The 12,358-nt window shown below is 49.5% G+C and overlaps 2 protein-coding genes across 2 annotated transcripts in view; both read left to right on the top strand.

The window, feature by feature from the left end:
- The window catches only part of Snp (Snipper), a 302,062-nt gene that overhangs the window by 128,482 nt on the left and 161,222 nt on the right, over positions 1-12,358 (top strand). The window lies entirely within an intron of this gene.
- LOC149365278 (uncharacterized) lies at positions 1,237-10,143 on the top strand. Its single transcript, XM_089541573.1, has 5 exons — positions 1,237-1,607; positions 4,460-4,927; positions 5,156-5,585; positions 6,544-6,857; positions 7,221-10,143. The coding sequence occupies exons 1-5, from the start codon at positions 1,550-1,552 to the stop codon at positions 7,520-7,522; spliced, it is 1,572 nt and encodes a 523-aa protein (XP_089397699.1). The 5' UTR covers positions 1,237-1,549; the 3' UTR covers positions 7,523-10,143.

Raw genomic sequence — 12,358 nt, 5'->3', positions numbered from 1 at the left:
AAATTGTCAATTCCATTGAACCCCCGACCAGATCAATCCAACTCCTAAGGGCACTTGCTCATGCGGGCAACCTTAAGAATGATCGAAGCAGCCCACAACACAGCTCGAGCAAATGCCAACCGAGCAGGGCCAGCTACAGACCCAGGCAGTGCATGCGAACCCCTGGTTACCCGTAACTGAATTTCTCTCCACTTTAGGGGAAAACGCGCTACAGTATCACCCCCCCCCCCCAATTTATCTCTAAACTCGAGCAGGTGACATATGCCGCTAGCTCCAATCCCGTACCTTTATATCCCAACTCGCCTTGCCCTTATCAACCTCGGCCCTTTCTGCCCTGAATACACCCTCAGCGGTGCACTCAGAACAGACTTACACCACATTCTCTACATTTGCTGTGAGCTCCCGCCACCCTCCGAATGCAATAACTCACCGACCTAAGTGATGGGAAATCGCGGTGTCCAGCTCGTACCACGGCTGCACAAAAGCATCTGGTTGACTGGGTTCTAAGAGTCGCTGAGAGCAACCGCTTCTGCGGTTCAGGGAAATTCTGGACGGCTATTGCGATCGGCTTTTCCCGGTACGCGCTAAGAGCCTGTGTAAAGCGGATGAGCGAACTCTGAGGCGCCTGCAGACCAACACTTCGTTGTGTGCTGCAATAGCTAAACACTTGACCCCAAAATTGATGGGCGCTGCCCTCACTGTCGGGAAGTGTACGATAACTTCCGACATGGTTTGGGCCTGTCAGGAGAACCCTTCTCCCAAACCCTTCCCCTTCACGAGAGGCACAGGAGACAGGCAGCCCTGCTCAACTGCTCGGGGCTGGAGTCTCAAAGGGCTCTAGCCCAACGGGCCCGAGTAGCGGACTCGTCCAGCGGGGTCCTGTGCTAAGCACTCTAGATATGTAAAAGGCCATTTTTGCTTGGAAACACTCCTTTCACTCAATAAAAATTTTCACCGCCGCCAGCACAAGCTCCCGGCCACCCCACGCGATATCGAGCCGACCCATCAGTAGGCTCAGAAGTCCGAAATGATTAGAAATCGGAGATGGAGGAAGCGAAAAGTGCGACAGCGCTCCATGGCTAAGTCAAATATCGTTTTTTTCCGCGCCTTACGATACCGAAACCACACGTTTGGACAGATGGAGAAAACACACAAAAGAGCTCTCCAAGCAGGTAATGCGTATCGCATGACCCGCGTCAACGAATAAATAAAAGATAAACCCATATCGGTGGCACGGGAAGCCATCGGAACAGGGCGACCGCCGCTATTTTGACGGAACCAATGACGGAGCTGACGGTGCGGCCTCGGCGGCCATGGCGGTAGGCAGGCCTCGTAGCTGGTGATTGATGCAGCCGCGCGCCCGGAGTTGCACTGCAGAGAGTCCCCGACGGTCGTGGCGCTGCACCTACGCGAAGAGCGCACGCTGGCAGCGCGTTCACCCCGGGTCACGGCAGCAGCGAGGGCCGCTGGGCGGCGGTGAGCCATGGCGCCGCCGCGGCGGCGGTGACGATCCAGCGCGGACCCTGCGGCAGCATCGACCCGCCGCGGCATGGCCGGGCGTGTCCTCGTGCGTGCCCTGCCGCTGCTGCTCGTGCACTACTGCGCTGGTGGGTTCCCTCCCTCTGGGCCACATGCTTGGCGCTGTGGCATTCTCGGCGTCCAGAGCGGAACGGCGAGGGGAAAGTGGTAGTGGCACGGTAGCCCGCGGCGTTTCCGAAGCAGCTCCCGCATTTCGGAAGTGTCTGGCATGTAAACACTGCTCGACTATAAAGCGCCGAGAGTATCCGCGGTGCCAACCCAGAGTGCGAGCTGCAATGATCCAGCTGTTCTCTTACCGTCACCTCAAGTCGGAGCTTGAAAGCTCGCTTCGAGCATGAGGAATATCGGTGGGCGCAATACGTCAGTACTCCCGTCGCGTTTTTCATGCATACATATAAGTGTAAAGGCATAGAGGTGGTGGTGCAAGTCTTTAACCTAAATAATGCATGCTTGATTTTGGTGTATAAACGGCGGATAGGATACTCGTGTGAAAGTACCTTGGCGAGCTTCTCTCCGCCACCTCCGCCTGCCAATTTTTTCCCCGCCCCCCTTTCTTCTTTTTTTTTTTTAATAGTTAGGCCATTGCCTCTTTCCATGGTTGGGCAAACAGGACGTGTACATTGTTCACTTAAGCTAGAACAGATAGGGTGGTCGATAGACATTTAACTGGTCAGCCAGCTTTCTCCGAAGTTAGAACGGGCCACTATGAGAAGTGTCGGTGTCGGTTAAAAGGCAGCAAGCTGCTGCTGTACCAGCTGTGCTATGGCGGAATTGCATAAGGAGAGGTTACTGTGTCAGGAGTTTAAAGCAAAGAGTTGATTCAATAAAGTTTACCAAATAGTGCGGGCACATCAGTTGTGTTGCACAGATACTTTTTTGCATGTTGCACAAGTACAGGCAGCAAAAGCTATTTCAGAAAATTAAGTTCTGTAAATTTGTGGTGTGACGTTTGCATGTTCCATACGACAACAAAGGAACTCGAGGGACGGAGTGGGGTTTGGGGGGGAGGGGGGGTGATCAAGTCAAGTCTGCATAGTTACCATGACAGTGAGCATGATGATGCCCGCCACCCACACTGGCATTAGCGCTCATGGCAGCATACAAAGTGCTCCCAGTGTTATAGATAGGCTTCATGACCAGTAGAAAAGTTTCCTAACACTCCTGTAGCTATTGTGCCTGCTGTGCTTCTATTTGCAATTTGAACGAGGCTGTACCTATAATGATCAGACAGTCACTGGATTGTTTCCGCAGCAGAAAAATGTTGCAGACATGCAGAGAGCAGCTGAGGGCCCTCACCAGTCAGCAGTAGCACATAACTTGAATAAAGCAACCTAAATATGGTGCACACGTATTGCGGGAAAAGTTGAAGGGCGTGTAAATGTAGTAACAAAGTGCAAATACAAACAACTGAATTAGTAGCACACCAATCATGTTCTGGGAAGAAATATGCAGAATTCAATATTTTCAGTGCATCTAAGTTTGCATTATCTATGAAACAAAATGTGCTCAGTCTACTACTGAATGTATGAAAAGACAGATTTCCATGCACAATTTATAACATAAGAAATAAAAAAGAAATGGTTATTACAGTGCATACAAGTGAGGTCGTGTGATTTCACATATTTGACAGAGGTGTGTGTATGTGATCTCGGTTTGAAAGATGGAAATTTATTTTCTTTGGAATGTGGCCTTTATTTTAGTCGGAGGCATCTGTATTTTTGCAGAGTGAGTAAGCAGCATATTTGAAGCTGAAGGTTACACTTTTGTATTGTAAGAGAAATGCTCATAATTGTAGAAAAATAATTTGCACTGTGCTTAATGGGGGGGGGGGGGGGGGGGGGGGCAAGTTGACAATTCATAGGAATGATGAATTACAAAAAAATTCAACATAATGACAAGTTGGAGAGGGGGGAATGCACCAAAGGATCTATTGCTAGCTAGGTAATGGAGTTGTGCCATCTAACTGCTTATGTGAAGAAAGGAGAGCGAGGTGTTTTAGGCAGTATTTTGTCAGATTATCAGATACTTACTGCATTCACTTTGCAAGTTCATGAGCTGAAGTTGACAAGTATCTTAAGCCATTCATTTGTAAAAGTTGTTTGAGGTTTGAGGCAATGTGTTTGGCTACGAGAACCGAATCTTTCGAAGGTCATTGAGAAGTTGGCTTTTTTCCTGATTGAGCAAGTCATATTGAAAGTAGTTATTAAAAATTCAGTATTTTAATTTTTTCTTTGTGACTTACATGCCTTCAACTTCTGGCATTGTCATCATTAATTTAAGCTGTGCTTGTAATATGTAATAAGCAGAATACATAAAAATATAAGCATTTCTCAATGTATTGTTCCTGAATCTTATGCAATGTTCTTGACAGCGATATCGGTATATATCCATTTCAGCCAGGTGTATACAATGTACATGCAGCCAGTCTGGCTAGGTAGGTGAAATGAAAATTGACTAAATGAAGTTCAGCTTGTGTGAACACAATGTGCCTTGGATGGAATGTTATACGGCTGTTGGTACATATACATACCCTCTCATCTTGAATGTGCATCACCTCACTCTGAATTGTGAAGCTTCCACCTTCTGCTATTGACGGCCACTGAATAAGTGAGTTCAGATTCCACCCTGGCCTTTCGCGTCTTCCCAATGGATAACATTTTTCAAGTTGGGCAGACCAGCCAACATAAAATTAAAAGCCGCAGTACCTCATTCCTTTTGGGTAGCGTGTGGTTGCCTTTGAGACACTATGCAAACGATTGCACACAGAACGGCCTTGTGCAAAAAGTGTCTTCCGACTGGTACATAGCAGAGCCTGTCTGTAAAAACGCTGTTTGTCTGATCATGATGGATGCAGTGAGCGAGAAGATTTCCGCTTCTGTTCAGTGTGCCTTGAAGAAATGCTCTTCTCCACCTTGTGCAGTCTGCAGTGCGGATGGCTGCGACTTTCCAGCGGCTTGGTGGGGTGAGTGGTTCCTCCAAGGGGCACGGGAGCCCGTGCGCATCAACCGCACCCACTTGTCTGCGCGGGGCCGCTGCATTGAGAGCCGCGACAGCAAGTTCCTGCTGGCTGAGGCTAGCTGCGTGCGCTGCCTGGGCATCAGTGCCAAGCATGCCAATGTGCTGCAGTACAAGGAAACGCCCTGCTCCCACCACACTTCGCACGCAGCTGTGTGCGCTGAGTTTGCCGGGGATGCCAGCCTCTACTCGCTCTTCCGACTCAATGGCAGCGCGGAGGAGTGTCCGCTGCAGGGACCGCTGCGGTTCAGGTACAATCAGGGCAGCGGTGACTGTGCCATCCCAGAGTCAAGCCTCGAGTCGTGCACCGAACCCAGCCAGCTGCTGCTGCGCTTCCAGGCATGCACCAGTGTGCTGGGCTCTGAGAGCAGAGGTAATTGTGCTACAACAAAAGAGAATGGGGGGGGGGGGGGGGGGGGGGGGGGGGGGTGTGCCATTTTTTACTACAACAGTGCACTGGCTGCAACAGCGACAAGGTTGAGGGCTGCATGATCGTTGCATGGGGGCCAGGGCTAGTGCTGGTCATGTATTTTACTAAACAAAATTGGCACATTGTTACACCAGCCCTTCGTTGCATTGTGTCGTGGTGTGTATTGTGCAGAGGAGCAGCTGACATGCCTGGCTTCATGGAAGGAGGGCTCGGTGCGGTACCTCGTGGGTCGGTTGGTGCATGCTGCGGCCAAGACAGATGCAGACAGGCTGCGCTGCTTCGCGTACGAGCACAGCGCAGCTGATGGTGGCTGGTGGCTGGCCCAGTCGGGCGATGCCACGTGTGATGCTCTCAGTGGGGCCACTGAGGGCTCCCGGACGCTGCGCCTGTGGCCCCCAGCTGCTGCTGGACAGACCTGCAGCTGGCCAACCTGGTTCTCCCTGGCCACCTGGCAACCACTGCAGGCAGGCAGTGCACCACTGCGGGTGCTGGCACCGGACGTGCTGCTGCTGGGCACCACACGGCTGCGCTGCTTGGAGCCATTGCCCGAGCTCGGTGATCCACCCGAGTCACGCTTCCATGTCCAGGCCACACACGGATGGTAGGCATTGTTCGAGCAGAGTCCCACGTATTGGTGCTGGCAGGCTCATGGCATGAAATCTGAGCAGTAACGATTAACAGTAAAAACGAGTGAGACTTTCAGTGCTCTAATGTCTCCCACTGCAGGAAAAGTTGCAGTCAGTGGTCAAAGGCTGAAGACAATGCAAGCTTGCTTTTACCAGTTGGTGGCTGCCACCCCAATTGGCATCGTCCCTGCTTAGAGCGTGCTGTTCGCCTCTCTTTGCTCCAGCCTGTCACGTGCTCTCTGCATTGCATCCTTTTGCCACTTTCAGTTTCTTTTTCCATGAGTGCCCTCTGCTTTTCTTCCCCGAGGACACATGGAAAATGTTGTTGCACATACTTGCACCCAACTGCACACACTGCCTTGATGTTCTTGGCCCTTTTCGCAGCAGGTTCTGCCCCTTCACCTTGTGGCAGTGGTGCCTGCCTCTTACTAGGAGGAGTCATATGGGCGGTTTGAAATCACCACATGGCTCCTTAATATTGACAATGCGGCTTGATAGCCGTTATCAAAGGGTATGGATGCATACAGCAGCACCAGAGCAGATAGCAGGTGCTTGTGAAACACAAACATGAGGAAGAGAGAAATCACGATGGTAGTGCCACAGAAATTTGCTTGTAGTAGCATGTTGTTCACAGGAGAGATGGTGCCGCACACCAAGCCAGGCACGTGGGACGGGGTGACAACTCCTGGAATTTTGCAGATTTGCCAATAAAATTGCACGAGTAGAAAGCATTCCGTGAGACCTTTGAGCATTGCACTGCGATTTCTTGCATGGTGGATGGACGCCACTGTTGCAGGTGATCAGTTTTCATGAATGACGGTCAAACATCCTTGGGCAGAAGGGGAACATGGAAGGCGTGTGTGCTTTATAAGAACTCTGATGGTAGGTGGGCCTGACAAAGTGGCCTTAACTGCCTCCTCCTGTTGCTTGCAGTACCATCAAGCAGCGCTGCCTCGGGCTGCTGCAGAAGGCGGCGCACGTGGTGGAGTTGCGGCTGGGCGATTGTGAGCAACCTGCCAAGCCACTGACACTGGTGCAGCACCAGGCAGAGCAGGCAGGGGGTGGCGGCAGCAGCTGTGGGCCCCTGCTGGGCCGCCTCTTCCTGCTGCCCCCCGCCCCACCAGCTGGAGCGGGGGCCCTGCTGCTGCCAGCTCAGGGCTGCCGGGGCCGCCCCGTGCTGAGCTCGGGCTGCGGCTACCCCCAGGACCAGCTGCAGCTGCTGCTGGGCTGTGGCTCTGACGTCCACCGTGAGTGCTGCATCGCACAATCTGGCTGCAGCCGGCCAATTGGGGGCTCCTATATGCGGGGGTTGGCATAATTGTCAGAGGAACAGGCACAAGACTGTCACAAAAATAGTGATTCTTATGTGCCAAGTAGGTTAATGATTTGACCACTTACTGTATTTAGTCACCTAATGACCCCCCGTCCATGTGTTTTTATGGCCCACGCCTTTAGTTAATTCAACTGGCAAGCTGCACTTGGTATCTTTGGACCAGCGCAGGTATGGGGGCAGTGAATACAATTCTGTGTGCAGTCAGCAGATAGTCAGTGTGAGTTAAGTCTGATAGGTGTGGACAGAAATTGGGCAAATGTGTGGCACTTGCATGCAGGGTTTGAGTGCCATGGCAGCTGGGAGGAGAATGGCACACGACTGCTGGTGGCCAGTGCATTAGCAAGCCGGCGCCACTACTGCATCGCCGTGTCGCCACAGCGGGTGCAGTTTGCAGAGAGCCCCCCTGCGTGTGTGCGGAACCTGCCCTGGCCGTGGGTCTCCTTCAACCTGACACACACCGACGACTGTGACGCAGATGACAGCGCAGCCACAGCTGCCCACTGGCCAACGTCGGTGCTGCTGTTGCTGCTGCTGCTGCTGCTGCCACTGCATTTGGGCCCTAGCTGGGTACTTTGCTAGGCATGTGCTGCTCAAGAGACGTGCTGCCCCACAGACTTCCTTTGAGTGCACTCTTCCAGACAAAGCCATTGGTGCAAACTGAACAAGTGGAGCCTTTCTTCTCTTCCACACGGAAAGGCCCTTGGACTACACTAGGTGGACATGTTGTGTGGTGCTGCAGGACAAGTCAGGTGCTGATGTGAAATTTGTTGTTTACACTCATTCCATGATGTGATTTGCGAGTAGGCTGTTTGTTGAGCCATCGAACCTTTTGGCAGACGGGCTGTCAACTTGTGACTGTTGGCAACTGTGGCAGTTAACACTGCAGTGTAGATGTACAGAAGTCTGTCACTCGAGCACAGAGCTGGCAGCTGCATTTGTAATGGACAGCTTCCTTGTTTTGTGCACTATGTGTGGTCACGGAGGAATATTTCATTCACAGCTACATGAATGTTTTGTTACATGCCATGGCCTTAAGTTTTATTTGTTTGTTTGTTTGATGCCAAAGTAAGAGATGACCATGTAGAGGTTGTTTGGACTTTTTAACTGAACAAGAAATAAAGTGGTGTAAGGTAGTTTGAGGAGACAGACAGGTGGTCGTTGCATGGCTGGTCATCGCAGCTTTCAGTTCTCTGCTCAATCTTTCGCTATGCAGAATGACGTAATACAATAGTTGCTTGACACATTGCATCAGTGCGTAGTACGGGCAGCTTTGGAGCCTGCTTTTACTTGAGCATGTTTTCGCACAGAGATGCTATGCAAAGCTGCAGCTCACAGTTGACAGAAGCAGCTTATGCGGTTACAGGCAAGGTTCGTTTTGGAGAGATGGTCATTGAAGTAGTTACTGGCTGATGTCCGTGGGTTTAAGCCAGTGCTACTGTTCCATGTGCTGATTTTGTTTTGTTTAGTGCCTCTGGAAACGGGTTCATTGCTAAGCAGCATTTAAGCAGCCTCTTGAGAAGAACTTCAGCTTGAGCTGAACTGCATTTATTTGGTCCAGATAAGAATGTCGGACTGATTTGAACGAAAATAAAAAATAAAATCAAAGCAGTGCAAGTGACAAAAGCAGAATTTCGATTTATGGTTTGGTTTTTTAGAAAGGCACGCAAAAAAACAGCAAGGTTTGAAAATGATTACTTTTAAAATTTCATTTTTAGAACTTGGTTCATAATGAGAACAGATGTTAGTGTGTTGTAAATTACAGTTCACTTGTGAAAGCAGTGGAAGTGGACAAAATTAGCATCTTGGTTTGCAGTGTGCATGAAAGTTATGTTTGGCCAAAAAAAATTATTGAAGAACTAACACAGTGCAAAATTTAAGCCTCAGATTTTGTTTGCTTCAAGCAGAATGGGCTGTTTCTTTTTTTTACATTTATTGTGACTGCATTTAAGAATTTAGAAATGTGAAATACTGGTTTTGTCTGTTCTCTGGAAATTTAATATTCAAATGGAATATCTGCTGCCCTCAACTGCTACGAAGCAGCACGCAATGGCTGTTCTGGCATAATATCTGCGGCGTTAGTCGCCACATTCGTATTCCATCTTCTTCTCCCTCAATGCTGGGGCAGTAGTGCCCATGATCTTTTGTATTCGGACAGGGATGCCAAACCTAGGTCTTCCTCTGTAGTTGGAAGAGTGTATCCATCCCGCTGATAAAAGAATGGATTGTAAATCGAAATGCAGGCGCTCAGATGCACTATCTACTGTTGGATGAAATATGAAGTCACCCCAACTGCTCTCAGTTCTCATTAAGAAAAATTTGATCAAGTGGGCTGGGATGACGTAGCGATTATGTTCCTTGTTGCCCTATGCATGAATGAAGGTTCCGCAAAGGGCATGCGGGAAGCGACAGTGATTGTTGACACTGGCTGCCAGCAGGTTGGTAGCAGTTCGTTCGTATTCTTTGGCTGCATCTTCAGCACATGCTGTGACAGTTGGAGACAAATTGCCAGCATTTTGTGAACATGGCAAAACATTGCTGCTGGCTTCCCTAGTTCAGCTTGTAGCTCTGCTGTTAACCCTTTGCCTGCCAAATGAATTCTACTACAATTGGCTAATTTTTCCTCTTTTTTTTTTGTGCAAAAATGGCAGTTTCCAGGCTCAAAACACATTTTATGGGCAACTACCGCCATCGAGCATTGAAAATTGCAACCAACGCAACATCGGGCCAAACGAGTGCGACACGTCACTGATGATATTGGTATAATCTCCCATGACAGGTACAGCTCGGTGGTTGAAGGGTTAACTAGCAGTCGCATTGCGGAAATTCCTTGCCTGCAAGGGAAAGAAACACACTGCAGATGTCAGAGTTGAACTGATTGTAAACCTGAAAATTTTGTCACATGCTCTAAATGGGCAGTGAAGAGAACACACGTAAGTGTTTGCGACATGGCTTGAACAAGTTGAGTCGGCTTACTTGGCATGGTAGAGTGTATTAGTTTCACATTTGTTTAACCACTGTAATTTTAAAAATATATTTTGGTGAGTTGCTTGCAGCTGGGGGCTCCACGACTGCCGTGTGTGTGCATAATAGTTGAAGAGTAAAAGTTGCTAGTGCTGCGGGTGTATGAGGGACAGTGAACACCCTCTGGTCCGACAGTATTTTTGTAGCCATGTCTCAGCAGTAAATACTGATGAATTACATGGTGTGGCTATTTCATGCATGTCGTCACTGAGGAGTGCATGCAGTTCCTGCACTCGGTAAGGTGCACTGGTTGAACACATTGCGAGGCTGGCTGGTTACAGAAATTAGAACTTGTAAAACTGAGCAGACAAGAACAAAAGATGGGATCGGTGCTTGCCATAATTTCTTTGAATTGCTTTATAGATTACTGTAGTAACTGAGGCTTCATTCTGCCACAATGATGGATGCTGCAATTTATAGGAACGGCTTGAGCCTCAGTTTCTTTCTCATACGTGCAGTGTGGAAGCACATGTGTACCACATGCCAGCATGGATATTTTGTGTGGTGAGGAGCAGACACCACTAGAGTAAATTTCTGGTGGGGCTAAACTGTTGTGCTGGACAAGCTGGCTATGCAGGCATCGCCAAAAGGAGGGTGGCTGACCAACCGGCCCGCTAGTTGAGCCAGCTGCTCAAGGGATGTACAGTAGGTGCCAGGCTGGACTTCTATGGATTGCACTGCTTCCCAGAGAATGCTACAGCAGGCGATTCGCACAAAGTTTGCGGCAGCTCATTGGAATCTCATTTTATCGTCTGGTAGCGCTGGCTTGACACAACTGTGGACAGTACCATCACTGCACAACTCATTTCAGGCTGAAATGTGCCTGGAGAATGCCCGTGCGCTAAGAAGCAGTGGCAATTTATTGGCTAGCCAGAAATAGCTTTGTGCATAAGAGACATCATTATAAAAAAATATTAGCAGTTGTTCAAAAACAAGTGAACTGTGCTCTTAGTTGCTCCATTCGCTGCAGATGAGATGAACAGTCGAGAGGAAAAAAGGTTAACGCCAGTGATCAATGAGTGGTGCAAAATAACCTCCACTCGGCATGCTCCCATTCATGAAAAAGCCAAGAACGAGAATGCAGGCCTTCTTCCCCAGTTCTCAGCTTTGAAGGAGGTACAGCAGAAAGTCATCCCCCCCCCCCAAAGTTCTATTTTAGTGCACTAGCACTTACAGTGGCCATTCCCCACATTTAGTCGTTGTGTGTTTGCTTGCCTGAAGCTGGTTTTGTGGCAAGCTGCTGACCTGCCTACGCATGCATGCATGCATGCATGCCTGAGCCTGCATACATGCATCGCTCTGCGAACTGCTGCCATCCATGAACACTGGATCTGAACACCGGAACCGAACTGCTAGCGCACCTAATTCAAATTTGGACTAGCTACCTAATATGCGATGGTCATTGGTCACTTGTACTGGTCTCTTAATTGAGACTGTATCTTGCATCAAATACACTTGCTAGTAAGAAAAAAAGAATTTGCAAGGACAATTAAGCTCTGCCTTCAGGGTATGACACAATATATGCAGAATTTGTCGTTCTTTACTCTATATTCACAGACTGCTGAGAGTCCCATCTGACACGGTGGGCAGGTGGGCCACCTGATTTTTCACTCACAATGCTGACGATGCTAGATTTTCTGCACAATGAGAGCCTGAATGCCATCGCATTGGTACAACAAGCTACTGACCACACACACACACACACACACGAGCCATGTGGACTGCGCTCCAGTCAACAGCAAAGGGACTGAGTTAAGCATGAAAATACAGTAAAAGCTCGTTAATTCGACACTGACGGGACCGCGAAAAATTGTCGAATTATCCGAATGTCGAATTATCGAATGAACAGCAAAAAAACAATGTTTGCCGCAACCTTTATTTGGCAAAGAAATCTGTTATCGTTGCCTGCTTTTTCGAGCGAATTTGAGCGACTACGATAGCTCTTAACAGCTGCCAGGTGCTGCGCGGCACACGCACCGTCAGGGATTTTTTCACATTAGTCCTCCCGCACGGACAAGGCTTCTGCGGCTTCTTTCACCGTGCACTTCGGCATTTGGGGCAACTGCTCACAATCGTCACCTTCCGACGAATCGTCGTTGTCAGCGCCTGTCACTTATATTATTGCATCCTCGGTCAGCTGACAGGACACAAAGGCGAGGCGCGTGCCTGTGCGCTACCCACACGAAAACAGCGCGGGGAGGAGGTGAAGCGAGCGCGGCTTCTGCCGCTTATCTGTTCTTTCAGCTAGCGTCCGCTTCGCGGTTGCTGCTGCCACGCGCGTCTTATCTTTTCTCTTTATCTTTCCTCTGATCTTCTAACTCTCCTCTATCTGCACTAGGCAGCGGTGGTTGCTCGGTGGTTGCTCGGCTGAGCCAGTAGGCAGGCCCGTGCAAT

Source organism: Amblyomma mixtum, chromosome 1 (genome assembly GCF_055824585.1).
Source record: "Amblyomma mixtum isolate Tamu chromosome 1, ASM5582458v1, whole genome shotgun sequence".
In the NCBI taxonomy this organism is placed as follows: Eukaryota; Metazoa; Arthropoda; class Arachnida; order Ixodida; family Ixodidae; genus Amblyomma; species Amblyomma mixtum.
The sequence above is the reverse complement of the archived record's forward strand: the minus strand, read 5'-3'. Positions and strand labels throughout refer to the sequence as shown.